Below are 23712 nucleotides of genomic sequence, written 5' to 3'. Positions count from 1 at the left end.
AAAGCTGCCTCAGATTAATTACAGGTAGGTAGCCATGTTGGTCTGCTGTAGTCAAAACAAAATTCAAAAAATTCCTTCCAGTAGCACCTTAGAGACCAACTAAGTTTGTTATTGGTATGAGCTTTCATGTGCATGCATCCATTGGTTATGAATGGAAGCACCCCATGCTCATGCTGTCAGGGTGGGATTTTGCATCTTTTCTAAAATGTTTTTGTTGTTTAGTCATCTTAGTCATGTTCAGCTCTCTGTGACCCCATGAACCAGAGCATGCCTTGGAAACTCTCACTTTCTTCTCAAAGCTTCTCCTTTTTTATGTCCATGGAGTTTTCTTGGCAAAATACTGGAGTGGTTTGCCAGTTCCTTCTCCAGGTGGATCACATTTAGTCTCAACTCTCGGCTGTGACCTGTCTGCCTTGGGTGGCCCTGCACGGCGTAGCTCATAGCTTCTCTGAGTTATTCAAGCCCCTTCACCACAACAAGGCAGTGATCCATGAAGGGGTTTCTAAAATATACATAGCTGTAAATACTCCTGATAGAGGTTGTAGGCAGTCATGAGTCTAGCTTGCATTGATAAGACCACCCTTGATTTTTATTGTAGATGGAAAAAATACGAATTTCCGGTTATAGTTTATTAAAAAGCTTAGCATTCCCAGCCTCCTGAGAATAGTGCAGTCACTTGATTGCTTAAAATAGCACAGAACTAGTAATCATAGTGTCAGACTCATAAATTGGGTTAAATATTTACTGTTCAGATTTTATTTTTTTTAAGCATTAGAAGTTACTGAGTCAATGCTTGATTCATTTATTTAGGTATTTTACTCCATCTTTTAGCTTTTGCAAGCCATATTGATGCGTTTTGAAACATAACAAAACAAATCATGTAAGAATTCAATATGAAAGTAAAACATCCTGAATTAACCGTGAAGCAACAGAGATAATTTATTTATTACTTGCTTCTGATATGATCTAATTCTAGTCTAGTCTATTGTTATAGTTAGCAGTCAGGCTAGAGGTGATGAACTCCCTGAGCTGCAGGCTTGATCTGGCCTCTTAAGTGATTTTGTGTGTGTCTCCCCTTCCCGAAGTCCAAGAATTTGCTGGGGTCTACCCAGTCTAAGGATCAACTTAAGGGATCAGTTTTGGAGAATCTTTCCCATAGTGACCATACCATGTCTTCCTAGAGTGTTTTGTTTTGTTTTGTTTTTTAAAAAAGGTTGAATGAGTAGTTAAAAGGCCCTTAAATACCATTAAAAGTTTCAGAGAGCAGGGCGGAATTCACCTGGCACCTAAAAGATAACAAAGGAGAAGACATGTTTGGGAGTTAGTTCCAATTGTGTATCATCACTGAAAAGCCTTTCCCATTATCCAACTTCTGATGGCATCAGCAGCCTGAGTGGGGTCTTTAAAAATGACGGCAGTTAATGGGAAGGTTCACAGCAGAGTAGTATGATACTGGAGGTGGGGGTAGTACAAAGCAATCTTTACTATTAGCTACTGATAGCTTTATCCTCCATAAATTTGTCTAATGCTCTTCTAAAACTGTCCACGTTGGTGGTCATTACTAAATGTTGTGGCGGCAAGTTCCATAGCTTAACTCTGTGCTGCGTAAGGAAGTACCGTATTTTTCGCACCATAGGACGCACCGGACAATACGACGCACCTTGTTTTAGAGGGGGGAGAACAAGGGGAAAAAATTCTTCCGCTCTCTGCCCAGCGCCCCTTCAGTGAAGCGGCAGGAGGCGCTGCGCAGAGAGTGGGAGAATTTTCCCCCTCTTGTTTTCCCGCTCTAAAACAAGGTGCGTTTAAGGTGCGTTCAGGCGGCTACCTTGGAAGCCTGGAGAGCGAGAGGGGTCGGTGCGCACCGACCCCTCTCGCTCTCCAGGCTTCAGGTTCCTTTCGACCTGCTCTTTGGGGCTGGCGGGGGGAAGCCCACCACCAGCCCCAAAGAGCAGGTCAGGGAGCAGCGGAAAGGCGCAGCAGAGAGGCTGCTGCCATAGTCACGCATCACTTCTCCAGCTGGGAGAGGGTCGCGGGGCTATGGCTTCTTTAGCCCCGCGCGCGCTCTCCCGGCTGGAGAGGTGACGCGCGCCTATGGAGGCTCCTGCCATAGGCGCGCGTCACCTGGGAGAGAGTCTCGGGGGGCTTCTTTAGCCCCGCGCATGCTCCCCCGGCTGGAGAGGTGACGCTCGCCTATGGAGGCTCCTGCCATAGGCGCGCGTCACCTCTCCAGCCGGGAGAGGGTCGCAGGGCTATGGCGTCTTCGCTCCATAGGACGCACACACATTTCCCCTTCATTTTTGAAGGGGAAAAAGTGCGTCCTATAGAGCGAAAAATACGGTACTTCCTTTTGCCTGCCCTGAATCTTCCAACATTCAAATTCATTGGATGATCCTGGGTTCTAGTATTATTACTGCCAGCTTTCTAGACAACCCAGCTGCCTAGAGCAGTGTTTCCCAACCTTTTTTGGGCAAAGGCACACTTGTTTCATGAAAAAAATCTCAAGGCACACCACCATTAGAAAATGTTAAAAAATTTAACTCTGTGCCTATATTGACTATATAAAAAGTACAGTGGTGCCTCGCAAGACGAAATTAATTCGTTCCGCAAGTCTCTTCGTCTTGCGGTTTTTTCGTCTTGCGATGCACGGTTTCCCATAGGAATGCATTGAAAATCAATTAATGCGTTCCTAGGGAAACCGCCTTCAGACCAGGTCCGGGGACAGTCTGTCCCCCGACCTCTTCTGAAGGCTGGGGGGGGGGGGACAAGGGCTTTTCTTCCCACTGCCAGCCTTCAGAAGGCTGTTCTGAAGGCTGGCGGTGGGAAGAAAAGCCCTTCTTCCCACCTCCCGCCCCGCAAGCTCCGGGGACAGGAGGGCTTTGCTGCCGACCACCAGCATTTTAAAAGCCCCTGCTGTCCCGGGGCGATTTTAAAATGCTGGCGGGCGGGAGCGAAGTCTCCGCTGCCCCGAGGAGATTTTAAAATGCTGGGGGTCGGCAGCGAACGCTTCGCTCCCGCCCGCCAGCATTTTAAGATCGCCCGGGGCAGCGGAGAAGTCTCCGCTGTCCCGGGAAGGCAGGCGGGGGGAGCAAAGACTTTTGCCCCCGCCTGCCTTCAGAAGAGGTCCAGGACCTCGTTCCGATGCCCGGCGGCGGGGTGCGAGGTTCCCGCCCCACCACCCCGCTTCGGAGCACCGGGAGAAGCGATCTCCCCGCAGCCCCTTGCTTCAAAAGAGGTCCGGGGGCAGCGGGGAAGAAGCGCTGCGCTTCCCGCTGCCCCCGGACCTCTTTTGAAGCAAGGGGCTGCGGGGAGATCGCTTCTCCCCGCAAACCCTTGCTTCAAAAGAGGTCCGGGGGCAGCGCGAAGCGCTTCCCGCTGTCCCCGGACCTCTTTTGAAGCAAGGGGCGGTGGGGAGAAGCGATCTCGGGCGCCGCGGCGCGCAGGCGCACTGCTCGCTCCTCTTTCCGCGCAGGCGCCTTCTCTCGCTCTTTCGCCTCCTTTTCTTTCTCTCTCGATGGTCCGCCTACAAAGGAGCGAGGGAGGCGCCCGCCATGTTTGGATTTGCATCCAGCAGGAGATGCCGCCGCCGCCCCGCCTCTCCCGCCTCCCTCCCACGGCACACCAGGCAAGGTCTCACGGCACACTGGTGTGCCGCGGAACACCGGTTGGGAAACACTGGCCTAGAGAACCAATGAGATAAGGAAACTAGAGAAGTTTGGTTTATTTCATGTCCTCCTTCCTGGACTAGAGAGCTATGGAAACACATATATGTACATAAGTCTTGAAAGGTCTTCAGACAACTTGGAATGCGACTTGATCTCCTCATTCTGCTATTCAAGTGTTGCCCTTTGAAGCCTGTTTTCCACGTGCCTGGATAGAACATCACCATTCCCAAGCACTCATTTGTGTTGCAGGAGTTAGCGCTAAGAATAGTGAGATCAAATATGCCACATGCTGTTCATTGCTACAGCTAAGACCTTATCAGCATTAGTGCTTTATGCAATCTAATCTTTTTCTTTACTCCCTCTAGATGTGTTGGTGCTATTTCCTTGTTCTTGCAGATATTTGCATCATGTTTTAAAAGTGATGAAGAAACATTGCCCTTCAACACATGGGAAATCGTTCTCTTGTTAACTATTAATTGTAGAACTTTCAAAACAGGTCTTATTCTGTTGACAAGACACTGCCTTTTACATTTCATGAGTATAAAACCATTGTATTAAGTGGAACTTACCTGGCCTTTGCAAATTGCCCAAGACAACCATAAATCCAGTGTTCTTGTGTCCTTGAGAAAGTGAAAGTATGCAGAACTGTGTTCATTTTTTTCCTTGTATAAAATATCAAATAGGTGTATTTTCCTGAAAAACAGAGAGCCCAGGATGCTTATAGTAGTGATTAATAAATTATAACCACTATCTGCCTGCCACATTTGCTCTTCTCGTTTGGATTGTTGGGTTACTAAATATAGTGTACAAAAAGTTCAAAGTTCTTGAATCCAGAAGGTGGAAATGCAGCCTTTTATAGACAGGATTGCACACAGCAGCTGTGTGCAAGACATTTAGAGACTTGTCCAAAGTCAATAAGTACTCTTTGTTACTGAGCATAGATTGGAGGCTGGCTCCCCCGTACCCAAAACTACGCTTCAGCAGTGACTCCATATTGTATGTAAACATATAAAAACATGAGAAGAGCCTGCTGGATCAGGCCATGGCCCATCTAGTCCAGCATCCTGTTCTTACACTGGCCAACCAGATACCTGTGGGAAACCAGAATGTAAATACAGACACGTGACAACAGCAATCACACATCTGCAGCACGGAGGAATGAAATTCCCAACAGCAAGAAGAACCTGAACACAAGAGTACTTCCCCCTCCTGTGATTTCCAGCAGCTCAAACCTGAAAGCATTACTGCCTTCAATAGTGGAGGCAAAGCATAGGCATCATGGCTAGAAGCCTTTGATAGCTGTCTCCTCCATGAATTTGCCTAATTCTTCTTTGAAGCTGTTTAGGTTGGAGGCCATCTCTGCTTCCCTTGGGAGAGACTTCCATAGTTTAACTATGTGTTGCGTAAAGAAGTCTTCCAACGTTCAACTTCATTAGATGTCCGCAAGTTCTGGTGTAATGAGAGAGGGAGAAAAACTGTTTTCTACTCACTTCCTTAATACCATGCACCATTTTATAAACTTATTTTATTGTACTTTACTGAGACTCAAGTAATTCTACTGTTATACCTATATAATGTTTTGTATTAGAGGATGACTGTGATCTTTTTTGGTCATAAAACGTGATTTGAAAAAAGGATTAAGAATAATAAATGTAATATGTTCAATGAACTCATCTTTTTAGTGCTCTTGGAGGATCTTCTGCCCTTCACATCCCTGCTTTTCCAGGTGGAGGCTGCCTCATTGATTACGTACCCCAAGTATGTCAACTCCTAACCAACAAGGTAAATTGTTGTAAAATTACTTTTATCCTATTGAGATGTTTTATAAAGATGTTACCAGTATGAAGGCTGGAACACTGAAGAGCCAAGCTTGTTTATGAAATGTTAGCATAACCTAACTCTCTGTGATCTGATAGGGCTTCAGGCTCAAGCTTTTTGAGTCTGTCTGTCCGTGCTACATGGCAAAGTGCTTTTCAAATTGGTAGATATGACATTTGGAGGTGAGGAAGTGTACTTCCCTGGAAGAAAAAAAAAAGTTAAAATCTGATTGTGTGTTCCTGAGTTCTTGAGCAGACCTAAAGTTTCACATCCCAGTCAGAGTATATTAGTTTCTGACTAGATAGCAGCATACTTAGGCAAGACAAACTATTCTGCTAGTTCCTTCCAAGAACAGTCTTGGAATCTGATGGATTAAAAAAAATCTTTAAAAAACAATGCTGATAAGGAAGGTGTCAGGCTGTACAACAAATGCCAGTGCCCAGCAAAAGTATTTAAACAAGCTTTTCACAACCTGTTTTCCAGATGCCTTGGCCTCCAGCTCTTATCAGCCCTGTTCTGGCTGGGATAAATTGTAGTTGTAGTTACAAGTATCTGAAGTGCACCAGGTGGGGAAGGCTTATATAAACCTTCATGATAAGGAGATGCATCTTTCTAGAGTTATACATGGTGATTACCACTGTAAAATTTGTCTACTTTGTCTCTTAAAGGAAATGCTGTTCTCCTTTGGGATTTTTCTCTGCAGCACATCCAAAAGGCATGAACTGTTGCTTTTTGCTGCTGTTATATGTTGTAGTGCTTTAACAAGGTGAAAAGATAGCAATCATGCATATGAGATGAATATATTTGAAGTTTCATGTAGGCCAGGATCCAAAGAGTTCTAAAATGCATGTGTTGATTGGCTGATGATTTTACCTTCTAGTACCTAAGGAAATACCTGCCTGGTGGTTCTCCCAGTCTTCAGTGGTAGTTTGTGGGGGAAATAATGCTCCAGATGGAACAGCAGAAAAGTCTTTGCATAGCATTCTGAATCTCAGCCTCAGTAGCTTTTGAGACAACTTGTGGTCAGAGCTTTCAACAATCTGGTTATCAAATATTCCAGATTTGTCCTTTATTCCAATTTAAACTTTCTTTCTAAAGGAAGCCTATAAATTATGACTTTATGAAGCGTTCTTTCAAAATGCATTTCTATAATTATGCAGGAATCTATCTTTGGAGTTATTTTTGTTGTGGCTCTCTATTGAAGTTAGTTGTGTGTGTTGTTTTTTTACTTTTCAAGTGCACGAGCCTGTTTTTAAACTTTTTTTCAAGCTTGCTTAAACTAGATTAGCTGTTTTTTTCCTATTCCCAGAGTAACATTTTAGATCCCACATAAAGCCTTCAAAACAAGCATTTGTTCATGAACTGAAATACATCCAATTTTATAAATAGAATTATTTTATTTTGAGAGGGTGTAACATGGCTCTTAGCACTGATTGTATCATGGTTATTTCAAGTAATTTAGCACAGCTGTTTGCCAGCCAAGGTAATCCAGTATTAATGCAGCCAACATAAACAACGTGTATACTTTATTTTATTTTTTTACTGTAAGAATGCAGCTGTAGAAAGTTGCTGTTATAAGATATTAATGGAGAATTGTTTGAGTGTTGTGCACAGGCACAACATAGCTACAATACTTTTATAATTTCACATTTTGTCATATACTTTCATATTATACTGGCATTGCAGTTGACATTTTCTAAACTTGGGTATTAAATGTTGGCACAGTAAATCTGAAGAATGTGAAATAAATGTAAAATTGCCTTTTTGGCATAACAAAGCAGCCTGGAAATCTAAGGGTGCTGCTTTTAGCTATAGATACTCTTTAGTATCTAGCTTACAGGTTTTTAAATACATGACATTCCAGAGGCGTAACATGCCACTCTGTTATTGCAAAAACAGCAGAGTCACATAGTACGTTCAGGATGAGTAAATCTGATAGTTTTTAAGGTGCCAAAAGCATTAGGTAACTCTTATGTGAGTCTAATCTTACCTATCCTTATTGCTAACATGAATATTAAAATGATATTCTTGAATCCCATTCTGTTAAACTCTGTATCAATATAGAACTGTTATATATATACAGTGGTACCTCAGGTTACAGATGCTTCAGGTTACAGATGCTTCAGGTTACAGACTCCGCTAACCCAGAAATAGTACCTCGGGTTAAGAACTTTGCTTCAGGATGAGAACAGAAATTGTGTGGTGGCAGCAGCGGGAGGCCCCATTAGCTAAAGTGGTACCTCAGGTTAAGAACAGTTTCAGGTTAAGAACAGACCTTCAAAACGAATTAAGTTCTTAAACTGAGGTACCACTGTACCGTACTTTTCCGTGTATAAGACTAGGGTTTTTTTAGTTTAAAATACGGTTACAAATCTGGAGGCGTCTTATACATGGATAATGCATATGCCCATTTTCTAAATTTGGGGTCCCCCAAAATAGGGGGCGTCTTATACACGGAAAAATATGGTATATACTGCTTCTTGGCCCAAAGTCCCCCAAAGCATTGAACAGCTCATTAATAAGAAAAATAAAGTAGAAGTACAATAAATATAATTAATTAAATCAATCATCAAAACAATATAAGATATCAAAATCACAGTATACCCGGAAGTGGCTTATCAGGTCACTGTCAGCTTCCCCAAGGATGGTAGTCAACCTAGCACTGTGTCACTTAACCCAGTCACCACCTTTCATTATCCCCATTTCTCTACATCACTGAACAAACAGAAGCTCATTCTTACTTTATCAACCCACTTGCTGATTCCCCACCAATCTGCCATACTGCAGAATCCAGACAACTACAGGAGATGTAAAAAGAAAGAAAGAAAGAAAGAAAGAAAGAAAGAAAGAAAGAAAGAAAGAAAGAAAGAAAAGAAAAACCTGTAATTCCACTAACCAGCCACACTGGATATGCATTCATAACTTTGTAAGCTATGTTACTAATAGGAAATCAGCACATTTTCCTAGAAAAATGCCCTAAGATGAACAGTTTGTACTATTATTTAGCTTCACTGTGTCCTTACTGGTTTCTTCCTTTCTTTTTTATTCAAGGTACAATATGTTATTCAGGGTTACCATAAGAGAAGAGAGTATATTGCGGCATTTCTTAGTCACTTTGGAACGTAAGTATTTCTACATCCTTTTTTAAAAAGTGAACAGAACCATATTAAAATGGTTTTTTATTCTCTAGCTCACTACCAGATCCTAGCAGTTGTAAGTCAGAAGTGTGCACCTGCTCCCAGTTTTCACTTACCCTAATTTTACAATGTATGTTGAGAATTGTAGCCCTGGACCTCTTTAGGACATTTTCTCCTCACCATCTGCTGTGGTGGGTCGGGGGACTCTCTGGACCAGTGAGCGTAGTTGCACATGGGGCTGCAACAGGAAGGGATGGTCTATGAAATCACCTTTCCGCAGCCCACCATTTTGCTGGCAGGAGCCTCCTTTGGTTTGAAAGTTTTTCCTTAAACAAAAGAATCCCTTCCATTTGTGACAAAACTGCATAGGATCGAAGTCAATACAGTGGTACCTCGCAAGACGAATGCCTCACAAGATGAAAGGGTTTTTGGTTTTTTGAGTTGCTTCGCAAGACGAATTTCCCTATGGGCTTGCTTTGCAAGACGAAAACGTCTTGCAAGTTTGTTTCCTTTTTCTTAAAACCGTTAATACCCAGGGTGCATTGCTTGAAGAGGTGCAGTTGCACGCGGTGTGGTAGCCTTTTTTAAGGTTTTTGAAGACTTTGGTGATTTTTGAAGCTTTTAAAAACTTCTTTTGAAACCGTGCTTCGCAAGACGAAAAATTCGCAAGACGAAAAAACTCGCAGAACGAATTAATTTCGTCTTGCGAGGCACCACTGTATTACTGCTGTTGGAAGTGAGATCAATGGTAGCAGCCACCTGCGGGGGCAAAAGTTTTAAGTCCTCTCTCTCTTCCCATCACAGTTCAATTCACCACGGTACGTTCTGCCAGGCTGATCTGAACTTTGGGTAGGGCATGACCAGTGCCTTGGAATGTCATTCCTGATTAAATTTGCTTGACACCTACTTTGTCAAGTTTTGCACAAAAATTAAAAATAGGTTGCATCCAATGATGACTTTGCGCCATCACTTGTGCAAAGTGAGGCACTTGTTTTTCATTGATCCCCCCCACCTTCTTCCTACCTACCCTCCATAATATATCCCTTACACTTCCCATAAAGTCCCCCAGCCCTCAGGAGCAAGCTTGTAAAGCAGTGTTTCCCAAACCTGGGTTCCCAGTTGTTGTTGGACTACAACTCCCACCATCCCTAGCTAGCAGGACCAGGGATGATGGGAGTTGTAGTCCAACAACAGTTGGGGACCCAAGTTTGAGAAACACTGATTTAAAGGAACACTTGGGGTGATGACAGTAGGTTAGGTGGCTCGTTGAAAATTGGCTGCCCCACTTCACACAAGCAGATGTGTTTTCATCTAACACATGGCTTCATTAGGTGCAGCACAATATTTTTATGCAAACAGCCTTTCAAGTTTTAATTCAGCCACCTCTCTTAATGACTTTAATTGCTGCTTCTTATGATTTTTTTTAATTCTGCATGTGTGTTTTTTTAATGTATGTTTATTCTTCAGTGTATTATTCTACACACAAACACCCAATTCTTTTTGTTAAGGAGCTCTGGGTACTTACTGGTGGACTTCTATCAATATAGAATGTTATAATAACCCCCTATGCATGCAGCTGCCATAACTGTAGATGCAAAATGTGAGAGGGAATTCTCTAAGACCAGTGTGGAGCCAGGGACCTGGAAAAGGCTGCTGGATGGGGGGTACTGATGGTCCTATTGGGAGTAACTGTTTGATACTGTTAGTGCCTGGCCAAAAGAGGGTGGAACTGCATTATATCCTTGCAATAAGCCCATGCCTGCAGATGTGTATTCGAAGGAAGAGATGGCTCCCTACAGTCTGACTTGTGCTCATATTCGAATCTATTTTTATGCTTCAATATTTATAGTTAAAACTATGCTTTTTTATAGTGGCGTGGTAGAATACGATGCGGAGGGTTTCACAAAACTCACCTTGTTACTGATGTGGAAAGATTTCTGCTTCCTGGTTCACAGTGAGTAGCTATTTGCCTTGGGCACAGATGTCTAGCCTCTTAAAGATAAAAAAACATTCAAAAGGGTAAAAACCAATTACAAGAACAGTTTAAAGGTTTGGGCTATTTTTACTCTATGTTTATGCATTTTTGATGTGGCCCTCACACTTGCAAAATCCCACCTGCAGTCTGAAAAAAGGAGGGGAAATGTTTTATGCAGATTAGGAACATTCATTTGTCTGTGTGCGCATTTAAACTGTCACATGCAACAGAAAGTCACTTAAAAGTCATAGGCAGAAAAATTAGATTGTACCACTCTGACAGTCCATCAGTTAGTAGAAGGCCAACAAGTGATACTTATGGCTGAAATAGCCCAGGATAGAGCATGAAACTGATGCTCAGGATTGCAGGTTTGAGCTCCATGTGGGCAAAAGATTCCTGCATTGTAGGGGGTTGGACTCTCTTCCAACTCAACAGTTCTATGATTCTGTGATTCATTGGAGGTTGTCCACTCACCTCAGTGAGTACGCTAACAGAGACCCAGCACAGAGGTGTAGAAAGGGATCAATACAGTAGGACCATGCATATGTGTATCTGAGATCCAAGCCTTTATCAGTCAATTTAGTCACCTGTTGTAATGAGAAGGGCAAGTATTTTATGCAAGCAGCTTTGTTTTCTTGCAGCAGTCCTCCTACCTCTTCACCTGCCTGCTTCCCATCCTCTTTTCTCACACTGCTGCTTCCTTTATTCTTTGGTGGCCCCAGCAACACCACTCCCAAGTTGGCTCTGAGGGTGCTCCATCTTCCCTTGGCTGCCATGTATCTTTTGCAATGATTTTCTGTGAAGTTGCAGCTTAACCTGAGACAATTTAAAACAGAATTTTGTCCTATGGCAAGGTAAGGTTAAAAGATATGTAAGGACAGATTGCTGATATCCTTTATTCTCCATAGTTGAGAGTCATTTTGAATCCCCTTGTACTCTTAGCAATCACTCCATCATTTGGCAAAATTTCGTATGTTAATTGTGTACAGTGCATGTGGTAAACTTTACTGAGATTACACTTTCACCAAGCAATGTCCACAAGATCTCAATCAAGAAGCCATTATCGTACATTTAGGATTATTGTTTCCCCGTTTTGAATCATTTTTCCTTTATCTGCATTGAATTTCATTTTCCTTTTTGTTGGGATCTTCCTGATTCTTTACACAACTTTGTGGATTTTTTGTTCTTTTCATTGAGTTCCCCACATGAAGCACATCTTTATCCCCTCTGTGATACTTCTACTTAACATATGACCCTAATTCCATGTCCGGGTCTTACAGATGTTGTATTTCGTTCTACAGAAATTTACATTACTTTGATAAAGTGTGATTCAATTCAGGCATAACCACAAACTACATCACGTGAATAAGAAGTGGCAGCCTTGGTCTTGCATTCTCCATCTTCCTCTTTACTTGTGAGAGATTAAAAGCTTCCATTTCTAGTTTGCTATTTTGTACAAAGGAAGTAAACTACGATTTGCACAGACCATAGTTCTTTTCATCTGGATAAAATGGCAAACCAACATTTGCCACCGCACTGCACTGCTTGTTTGAGTTGATTTAGGTTGTTTGATTTGATTTGAGCTTCTGTTTTTGCATGGAGCAGTTTTGAAGGATTGTTTGGGCTAATTCATTTTCCTCAAGCCACATGGTTGGTTGGTTCATGGTTTTTGGTTGGTTATTTTTTATTTTTAAGAAAACTATAGATTGTAATTTAAGCTTACTTAAAATTCAAATATTTGAAGTCAGAAAGAATGTGGAATATGTTCTCGTTAAATTTCAAATTGCCATGCTTCACAAAGTCAATTCAGTCTTCAGTAACCAAAGGTTTTCACTGTAAAATAATTTTTCGAGCTTTCATTTTAATTAATTTTAAAGCTCTTGAGAAAGATTATTACAATTGAATAGCTTGTCACTATCAATTAATCCTACAGCCTTAGAGCTCACACAGCAACTTACACATGCAAGTTGTTGCATCACTAGCTTTGATGAATAACCCAGGGCAAACCATTCCATGTATTAAAAGATAGTGCAAAGAAACCACTCATACATGAAATGATACCAACATTTATGGAGAAAAACATTGAATTTATTGATTTTTTGTTTGTGGAAGATACAAAATGTATGTACACGCAATGACCAATTTATACGCTTCCAATTGATGGTTCACTGTGCATGCATGCATGTGACCGGAACATAACCTAGAAGGCAGCCTCCACGGAAATCGGGGGCTGCCTGTAATGGATTGTTTCCAGATAAGTCATACTCAGAGTAGACCTACTAAAATCAAGTTAGTTGGGACCAACTTAAGTCCATTGATTTCAGTGGGTCAATTCTTAGTTTGGCTTAGTCAGATATGGCCCAATGGACATGATTGAATCATAGAATCATAGAGTTGGAATAGACCACAAGGGCCATCGAGTCCAACCCCCTGCCAAGGGGGGTGATCCACCACTGTGTTCTTTTAAGGCAAAACTGAACTTTTCCTCTGAGCTTCCCAGGTTTCAAGAAATCTCTTGTCAACCAAAACATAGTTTTCCAGGGAAACATTTCAGTTTTCAAATCTGAAATTATTTATATTAAAATGTTGTTGTTGTTTAGTAGTTTAGTCGTGTCCGACCCATGGACCAGAGCACGCCAGGCACTTCTGTCTTCCACTGCCTCCCGCAGTTTGGTCAGACTCATGTTTGTAGCTTCGAGAACACTGTCCAACCATCTCGTCCTCTGTCGTCCCCTTCTCCTTGTGCCCTCAATCTTTCCCAGCATCAGGGTCTTTTCCAGGGAGTCTTCTCTTCTCATGAGGTGGCTAAAGTATTGGAGCCTCAGCTTCACGATCTGACCTTCCAGTGAGCACTCAGGGCTAATTTCCTTAAGAATGGATGCGTTTGATCTTCTTGCAGTCCATGGGACTCTCAAGAGTCTCCTCCAGCACCATAATTCAAAAGCATCAATTCTTCGGCGATCAGCCTTCTTTATGGTCCAGCTCTCACTTCCATACATCCATACACTACAGGGAAAACCATGGCTTTAACGATACAGACCTTTGTTGGCAAGGTGATGTCTCTGCTTTTTAAGACTAATAAAATAGTTTGTGTGTAAATGTGTGCATAGCGTCTATTTAAAAGAAAGAATTTCAAAGTGAGGGTGGGGAATGAGTGGAGCAAGTGAAATCTGCTAAGAGTCTGGCAAGTCTTTAAAATGTGGGTAGAGCATGTAATTGTCAGATCAAAAAGAAGATAGGGAGGCATTGATTCTGCTATTTAGATTCTGTGAACAAAGAGGTGTTTTCACTACTCTATCATTTTTAATTTATGTTTAAAATTAAAAAGATTGAGTCAGGTATGTTAAAGAACCTAATTTTTTTGGCTGTACAGTACTCAAGTTCTGTTACATTTAGTGGTGGATATTTTAATGAATGGGTTTGACTTTTGTTCCTGAAGACTGAAAATATGCCCTTGTGTATAGAGTTCTTTGGAGGTTTTGTCAGATTTCAGAATGTTAATTTTAGTTCAGCTATTGGTGAGCTGAACCTTTTTAATAGCTCTACCAAAAAGTTACAATATGAACACTGTTACTTTTTAATGACAGCACCCCTCAAAGAACAGTTTCTTTGACTGCGAATTACTTAAGTGGTTGCTATCAGCCTGTTGAATAAAAGGAAACTGCAAATAGCTTACAATAAACAATTAAGCCTTTTTATTATGATATTTTGTTGAAATATTTTATCTTGATGATATATTGAAGGCAAAGATTCTTGTGAAGATGGGCACAAACATCAACATTTGTGTAATTAGTATTGTGATGGACACGTAACGTTTTTTATATTGCTATTGCTTCACCTGCTCTCAAATGAAAATGGAAAGCACTTTAACAAATGGATTGAATGACAATTATTTTCACAGTAGCTTCCTTCATGCCACACAACTAGGGGGGCGAGCGAAAATGGCACTTAGGCACATTTGTTCAGAAGCTGTAACTATTGCCTGAGTTCCTTAGACACAAATATGAATGTATTATTTTAGGTTTCCTCTGAAAAGCAAATTAATACTGCATTTGGTAGGTCAATTACTTGGAAGAAGAGTAAGTTTACATCCAGACTGGAGTTGTCCCCAGAGAAAAGAGTCTTAGCAACATAGGAACCTAGAAATCTGACTTATTCTGACTTAGACTATATAGGTCTATGTAGCTTAGCATTATCTACACTGACGATAACAGAGGCTTTCCAGGCCTTCAGGCAGGAGCCAATCTTACCTGGAGATGCCTGGAATGAACCTGGGACCTTCTTGCATGACTGGTCCAGTGTTCGAATCCAGTGTTCGAGTCCAGTATCTTACTTAGAAACTTTGCTCAAGTGTTGGAATCCTGGGAAATTATGATTAGTAAATGCTCTGAGAGGTGAGGAAAGTGCTATCAAATATTGTTGGGCATTTCCAGTGAACTGCTTCCACTAGTGTGCAGACTTTTGGTGCACCCCCTAAAATCTTTGGGGTTTTCCCAACCCTCCGGAGCACAGTTGGGGAGGCTGTAAGGGGAGAAAGATAGGAAAAGTTCCATTGAACAAGCAGAAATTATTGTGCTAGCAGAAGCAGTTAGCAGCCTATCACTCAAAGTGTTGCCCAAATACTTGGTTGGATTTTGTGTTGTAAAAGAAATAAGTTTGTGCAGTATGATAGTATAGTGAATCATATTCTGATTTTCTTTATTTATGAAAGGGGCCTACTGAACTATGTAACTGTTGCAAGAGACATAGGGGGAAGACTTGTCAGTCTCAAATGGCAAAGCAGCAGAAAGCAGTAAATGGCTCTATGGCTTCTGCTGTAGTGCTATTTTTTCATTGTCATTGCCTCCTCCGTTCTTGTCCTCCAAAATCCAAACTATGTGTACTCACTGCAGTTTAAGCAACAGTGTGTTGTCTGGAACATTTGTCTTCCCTATCTCACTCTTTTCCCAACTGAGACATCTTTGGACTGCTTCAGCCACCCAGTATCTTAAGCCCGCAATGCCAGTAACTGCCTAAAATATTCCAGAAGCCTTCCTTTTCTTGCTTCCTTGCATTTTATTTTATTTTAAAATGTTCTGAGGTGACCTACAACAGAACTACAGACCATAGGAAGGAAGGAAGGAAGGAAGGAAGGAAGGAAGGAAGGAAGGAAGGAAGTCTTGGAACTGTTAAGTATCTATCTCTGTTTTGTCATTTGAGTCTGGCCGTCTACGGACTGTCCTGATATAATGGGCTTCTGTGGTAAATTTTAAATTACTTCCCTATTGCCAGCTCCACAGCCAAACTACAGCAGTCTTCCACAGCTGGATTTGAAGGCAAGAAGCCTCCATCCTCCTTGGAGCTGGATTTGAAGGCAAGAAGCTGGATTTGAAGGCAAGAAGCCTCCATCCTCCTTGTTCCTTAGCAGGCTTCTCAGTACTCATCCAACATCCCACGATTGTAGTTCCACCAACAATAGAACAGTCCTGTTTCATCCCCAAGAGACACTGTGTTCTGTGAAAAGATGAAAAACACAAACTTTCATAACTGGTGCTGTGTGTCCTTTTGGGCTTCAATGTGGGTTTCTAAATGGCTCGTGTTGGCATAATTAATACTCTGTAGTGAAATACGTATTTGTGCCAGTGTAATCACTGTTAGGAGGGGTTGCTATAGCAACTCATGCAGCAGAAACAAAGCTAAGAACTGGGAACTAGGAGAAAGGCCTTGAGAACTAAAGGAAGATAAAGTAGAAGCCTGTATCTCATACTCAGTAAACTTCCATGGTCCTTATTAGAGGATAAAGTGGATTGTTCCTTTTAGTGCACTCTCGGGTGTCTTGTTCAGGCTAGTTACTGAGACTGTTGTGTAGTAGTAAAGAATTTTCTACTGTGGCTACATTTCAGAGTAAGTTTTTTTTTTGCTTGCTTGCTTGCTGATAGTCCTGTGCAATATTTACTCAGAAGTAAGTTCCACGATGTTCGGTGGGGTTTGAATATTCAGAGCACCACAGGGTTTAGCCAACTCTGCATTAGCCATCTCAAAATAAGTGCAGAAATACTTTAAATTTATTCAAATACTACTTAAACCAGCTTGGCTGTCAGTCCTGGAAGACCTGCTCCCTGCCTTGCAGGCCCTTTTCCACCTGGCCTGCGAGGGAGGGGCCCTGACTGACTCCAGCTACAAAAGCTGAGGTGGCTGAACAAGCTCTTGGGCTTGGAGTATTGTTTAGGGATTTTTGTTGCTGTTGTTGATATTAGCTTTCTGCATCTTTATTTTTAGATTGTATAATAAATGTGGAAGTTATTCATTTGGTTGTGTACTTTTTATGTGTTTAATTATGGCTTATGGCTGCTTTTGTGATGTCTGTAATGTCATTTTTTCTTGTTGTAAGTCGCCTTGAGCATGGTTTTAACTGTGGAAAGGCGACATACAAATAAAATGATGTACAGTCATACCTTGGGTTGCGAACGCTGCAGGTTGCGTGTTTTCAGGTTGTGGACTGCGCCAAACCCAGAAGTACCGGAACGGGTTACTTCTGGGTTTTGGCGCTCGCACATGCGCAGAAGCGTGTCATGTGCGTGCGCAGATGCAGCACTGTGGGTTGCGAACACTGCGGGTTGCGAATGTGCCTCTCGCACGGATCATGTTCGCAACCCGAGGTTCCACTGTATGTATGTAAGACATATATAAAACATGGGAAGCAAGCTTTTGAGTCACACTGAAAGCTGCTTCCAGTAACATCTCTGAAGCAGTATTAAATTTAATACTCTTAAGGTTATGGTAAATGACTAAACAAAGCATGGAGAAGCTCTGCACTGACACATGCAGTGTACTAGATCAGTACTTGATGAGGTGGGACCCACCTCAAACCCCAACCTACAACCTGGAACCTTTTTCTGAGAGTCCATGCAGTGGGGCAGAGTGGAGCTCAGCACTAAAGAGGTGGAGCTGATCTTCCCCACAAAGGAAAAATGGCAGTGGCTGTATAACCTCTGGTCCCTATCTTATCTGTGTGGGGGGGGGGGGGAGCCTCCTGACAATTTAATGTGTATTCTTCCCATCCCCCAAAAAAGTGAGTTTGCGTTGCTGCTTATTTATCCTAATTCAGGGTCAGCTTGGGCAGAATGGGTTGCTTTTCCTCCCTCTCCCAGCAATCTGCAAAAATCACTTCTTATCTGTCCTCTGAGGAACAGCATATATCTAGGCAAGTATAGAACAAATAGTTCCTGGGGGTGGCTGCTGCTCATGGGGGGGAAATTACTTTAGGCAGTGAGTGCTTAGAGTTTCTGCCAGCTGCCTGCAACTCTGATCTGTCCAAACTCTACAAAAACAAGAAAGTGAGCAGCAGCTTGGTCAGGCTTGGAGGGAACAGAATTATACTCCATGTTCCCTGCTTGGGCTGGTCTGTCTCCATGTGGAGAGGCAGGGCCCCTGCCTACCTGGAGCTCAAGCATGCCTATATCTCAATACAGTGTATTCCTACCATTGTAGCTTCTTGCAAAGAAAGGTCAACCTGGGGATCCATTTCAGTGCTATCAATTTGGAGTGAGGGTTTTGTGATGATGAATTTCCAGTGCTCATGTGCCCACTGGGTATGCATCAGCATTCACATGACCTCAAAGTCTAAATTGATCTTGATATTTAATACAAAAGTCCAAATTGATTGGCATGTTTGGACTTTTGCATTTGACATTGCATGTGTGCCACAATTTAAAAAAGGATGCTGATCAGCTGGAGCGTGTGCAGAGAAAGGCAACCAAGATCATCAAGGGTCTGGAAACCAAGCCTTATGAGGAATAGTTGAAGGAGCTGGGTATGTTTTGCTTGGAAAAGAGGAGACCGGGAAGAGATATGATAGTCATGTTTAGATATCTTAAGGGCTGTCACGTGGAAGAGGGAGTATGCTTGTTTTCTCCTGCTCTGGAGGGTAGGACCTGAAAGAAAGGAGACTCCAACTTAACACCAGGAAGAACTTTCTGACCGTAAGACCTGTACAACACTGTCTCCCTCAGGAGAGTGTGGCCTCTCCTTTCTTGGAGGTTTTTCAGCAGAGGTTGGGTGACCATCTGTCATGGAAGCTTTAATTGAGATTCCTGCATCGCAGGGGGTTGGACTAGATGGTCCTTGGGGTCCCTTCCAATTTTCTGATTCTATGATTGGGGGGGGGGATCAGTTACCGAGCAATAAATCATCTTTCTTAATGTCAAGATGCATAGTGAATGGGTTTCCTTTGCTAGCTTTTTGTTCTGCATACAGAAAAATGAGGTAAAAAATTGTTGAAACCTTAATTAGAATAGGAAATACAGGAGCAGGTAAAGCACAACATACAGCTATTAATTATATCTAAATACACTAGATTCAGCTTCATCTTTGTCAGTGTTCATTTAAAAATATTAGCATGTTTCTTCTGTCAATAACATGTGAGCCCTAAAGTACTGGCCAAATTCCAATCCAGGTAATTATATTTGGCTGACCTATATTCCCCAGTTAGCCTTAATGGAATGTTGTTCCCGATTCCCTTTTTTCCTTTAAAATTAAATATGAGTTTATAGTGTTACAGACTCAAGAAGGCTACTATATATGGATTAAGAGAGGACAGCTTATTGAGAAATATTGATTCTTGCTCATCCTGTCCTTGATTCACATATACAAGTGTATTAAATTTCACTAGTCCAATTTTTCTTATGGCTTTTCATGGAAAGTAAGTAACTAAGCAATACAGAAGGATTGTAGGAGCTTTGCCAACTATAAAACGCTGTTCCAGATGTTAATTGAGTCAGCTGAAGTTTTCAAAGTAAATAATACAAAGCCAAAAAATGGCACTTCAGATGCCATTAAAAAGGTTAACTCCTTTTTTCAGGCAACTTCCCATGGCATAGATCCGTGGTTCCCAATTCAGGGTCAGGGGACCCCTGGAGGTCCACAGAACACACCTGGGGGTCCGTGGCAACATCTTCTGCCAGAGGCTCACTTACCTTGTTGATTGCACAGAGAAAGCCACAATGATGATCCACAGATCACCCAGCCTCTGCTCCCAACCAGGGCCTGCTGTGTTTCAAACAGAACCAGGATCCAGCACTTGGCATTGGGCTGTTGCATACTGATTCTTGGGAAATGTTGACTTCTTTCCCAATTACAGAGAGAGCTTTGATTAAAAAAATAAAAATCTAGAGTGTTGTTAGTAGCGGCTGCTGAACAGGTGCTCATGGTATGGATGTAATGAATGAATACACTTAATTTTTTTGTAAGGGAATTCTTGACTATTATTCTTTCTTCTGTTATTTAGCCCTGTGCCATAGGGCAGAATGTGCAGGCCATAGCTCAGTGGCAGAGCATCTGCTTTGTATGCAGAAGATCTCTGGTTTAATCACTGGCATTTCCAGGTGGGGCTGGGAATCTTTCTGAAACCTTGCCAGTTTCCCCTGCCAGTCACTGCAGACAGTACTGAGCCTTATGGACCAATGGTCCAACTTGGTGCAAAGCAACTTCCTGTGTTCCTTTGTAGGGCAGAGATTCTCAAGTGTCTTTTTGTGTGCTCCATCACATCATGTTCCATAGCATCTGGTGTCATAGTAATTAAATGTTTAAAAGTCAGAATTAAAAGTATGATATTTAAATATAAAGGCTTCTGTACATCAGAGGAAGTATAACAATACCAGGTCTTGTTGTGTTCTTCAAAACATATATAGGGATCACTAGATAGTGATAATTAAAGTTCCAGGCATTTTAACTTCTGGGCCCAGCACAGATTTAGCCAACAGTTTGTTTCTTCAAAACACGGGATAAATGTTATAATATACTTGAATGTACTTTTATGATAGCTGTACTCCATTAGGCATTCTTAAGGGTACCTTTCTAAGTATACTTTGTGATAAGCAAGTCCTACTGAACTCAGTAAAACTTCATTCCAAGTAATCATTTGTAGAACTGAGCCACCAACCTCTTTCCATACCACAAAAGTGAATTGAACTCATTTGCTATATGTTGAACTGTCAAGGGTGTTTGTTTGCCGTACAGCAATTTATTTATGAATTAATAGGTAACTAATCTACTGGGAGGGTCTTAGTCAAATATAGGTTTAGTAGAAAGATAAAGCCAAACTGTATTTTTTTATGTTCTTACTATATGTTTACCTTTAATGAAGTTACTTTATCTTTCGCTTAGGATTTATAAACATGGGAGACAAGCCCAGTGTATAGAAGGAGGTTGAAAATATGAATAGAGCTATTGTAATAGAAAGCAATGCATTGCGAGGTCACCTACAGTTAGACAATTATTAACACACAGGACCCCTATATTTCTCTGCTTCCTTTCTTTTGGTTTTGTTTGCTTGGTTGCAACATACCACAGAGTTTGCAATGCAAACATTTTTTGTTGTTTCTGTCTTCTTTGTAACATGCACACTGCTTCTTCTGTCATGCAGTTCTAGGTTAGCTTCAAGCAAAGCAATGCCAATATGGAGCATTCCTTAGAGCCATCTGCATCAGTGTATGCCTCACTGACTGACTTTCTTGGTGTCCCACCTGATTCATAACATACTAAGCAAGCTCCTTAAATTCTGAACCCTAAAGGAAGAATTCAGAGCAGATCAATGAATAACTAGGAACAGATAACTAGATGAAGTGCCAGGAAGCTGTTGTTTGTTGGCAGAATATCGTGGGAAACCTAATAAGGTCTTGCGGGCTTCAAAATAGTCATTGTCTTAAATGCATAGCTGTGTCGCACATTCTTACCAACGTGATAAATTATAATGGAGTAAAACCTGGGGTGGAGTCTTGCTTGCTGCCTACAGTCGTTGAAACTCTTTAAAAGAGAGTTAAGTTGCTCTCACAGAAAGCAGTGATGGCCATTAACTTGGATGGCTTTAAAAGAGAATTAGACAAATTCATGGTTATCAGTGACTACTAGTCATGGTGGCTGTGTTCAGGGGCTTAGCATCTGCGATTACCTCCAGAGGTGCATGCGCACACTGGGATGGGAGGCACCGCTGGGTGGATGAGTGCCACCAGAGCCCCCTGCTTCCACTCCTGGGTCAGGATTGATGGGGGGTGGAGCTGCCAGACCAGCATCAGAGAGGGGTAACACCGCTTCTCCGAAGCTTTGCAATGCCAGCATTAGAAATGGGCAACGCCTGGGTCAGCAGTCTCTTGTCTCTCAATTAGTTATGGAACTTCCCCAGTAGTAGTAATCACCGCTACCTTGCATGGGTTTCACACGAGCTTTCTGGTCCATTTCCCTTTCATTTTCATTTGCGAACCACCTTGTGATCTTTGGGTGAAGGGTGGCGTGCAAATTTAATAAGTAGTAATAATTTTCATAATCCCGCTCTGCCCCATTTCCGCATGTACATTTTGATCCGCATATTAGTTGGCAAGATGAGGGTCAGCTCGGTTCATGTTGTGATTCATAAAGATCAAATTTCTCAAATATTGTTTATGTGCAGCAGAAGTTGTACGTGACCAAAGAATCGCAGCCTAACATCTTGGCAGCTTTTAAACATAACGGCTAAATGGAACTTGCATGTTCAAAAGTAGCATGCCCCCGAGTATCAGCTCTTTGGGTATGCAAACACAGAGCTCTATTTCTGTCATTCCCTTCTTGTGAGCTTGCCATAGGAATCTTGCTGTTTGGTGTTGGAAATAGAATGAAGGGCTATGCTGACTTTTGGCCTGAACCAAGAAAACATTGCCTGTATTTGTAACCCACGATTTTTTGCCCCTGACCAGTCATCCCTACCGGAGTAAGGTTTTCACAATACTTTTGTAGCAGAAGTGGGAAAACTCCAGCCTATGCGCCATTGTTGGCCAGCTAGGGTGTCCAATTTGGCAATGCAAGACTGTTTTCTCCAACTCCTGCTCACATGTCAATCAGCTGGCATCACTTGTGACATCAGCTTATGGGGGGGAGGGGGGTTCCTTTGTGTGCTGGCTGCATGCGTACCAAGGATAAATCATGCTCAATTGGCTAGGCATACCTGTTCCATGCATAGCCAAACCTGTCCCACCCAGTCAAAGCAAGCAGTCTCAATTTTTTGCAGGTATCGGCTGAGAGAGGGACTTTTTGGTCTCGCAGCAGATGCTTTCAAAATGCCAGCTTCTCCCCCACTCCATCAGTTGATGCAGATGGGAGCAAGAAGTGCTTTCCTAGCCTGGTGCAGAGCATTGGGCCAGCAATGCCCCTTATGCTACAGTTCCCAAGCGCCTAACAGCTATTTGGGTCTCAGACACTTGGGAGCCCTGAATATAGGGTTTTGACACATGCATGAGACAACCCACCTGTTAATCATGTGGTCTCAATAATGGCACCATTTGATTGACAGGGGGGTTGTGTCACCCATCTGTGAAAGTTCGCCTGCAGGGTGGGCCAAAAAATTTTCCTCACCCTTATTCTATAGCTAATTAATTTAAGAAGCTGCAATATACCAGAGTGAGACATTTGAAATACTCATCTTTTGACCCTGTGGTCCTCTCTGTAAGGCAAAAAGTAATGGATTTGAGTCTAGCTGCTTATGTTCAATATTGCTGGCAAGAATTTTAATTTTTGTACCACACTCTTATTAAAGAAACAAAAAATGGAGCAGCAAGAGTTGTTGCCATTTTGAATTGGTGGGCATGTCCCCCAACGCCAGTGGGCCACTTGTCAGTTGCCTGATTTCATCATAACATCAAATGAGCTGTTTTCCTTTGCCCCTGCAGTTTGACATCAAGCTGTGTGGACAAAGAATGTGTTTTTCTGTGGAGCCTGCCTTAGGTGCCAGTCAACTGATCAGCACTTCAGTTCCAGTAGTGCCAGTCAACAAAGCATTTGATGACACATGGGCCCCTCTACACCTCATATTTGACATCAGAGAACACTAGAAGCTGTGCAAAGGGAACTGAATCTGACCAACAGGTTGCTTCTTATCTCCCCTACACACACACACACACACACACACACACACACCACCCATTGGCCAAATTTGAGAGATGGACAGCACTTTGCAGCACCAACAACCATCTCATCAGTGGAACTTCAGTTCATTGCATTGTTATTTTGAGTCAGCTGATCTTCGGTGCTTCAGAAACCAAGTGTGAAGCACTTCTTTAGCTCTATAAATCAACTGATCATTAGGACTTAAGAAGAATCTGCTGATTGGTACTTC

General features: G+C 42.2%; 1 protein-coding gene across 1 annotated transcript in view; it reads left to right on the top strand.

Moving 5' to 3' along the window:
* The window catches only part of BABAM2 (BRISC and BRCA1 A complex member 2), a 127198-nt gene that overhangs the window by 78822 nt on the left and 24664 nt on the right, over positions 1–23712 (top strand). Inside the window, exons 8-10 of the mRNA XM_028724442.2 lie at positions 5345–5444; positions 8532–8602; positions 10489–10571. Of these exons, the coding sequence (XP_028580275.1) occupies positions 5345–5444; positions 8532–8602; positions 10489–10571 (254 nt within the window). The remainder of the gene's footprint in view (positions 1–5344; positions 5445–8531; positions 8603–10488; positions 10572–23712) is intronic.

The sequence above is a fragment of the Podarcis muralis genome, chromosome 3, assembly GCF_964188315.1.
Source record: "Podarcis muralis chromosome 3, rPodMur119.hap1.1, whole genome shotgun sequence".
Taxonomy (NCBI): domain Eukaryota; kingdom Metazoa; phylum Chordata; class Lepidosauria; order Squamata; family Lacertidae; genus Podarcis; species Podarcis muralis.
Note: the sequence above shows the minus strand (reverse complement) of the source record. Positions and strands in the feature narration are given on the sequence as shown.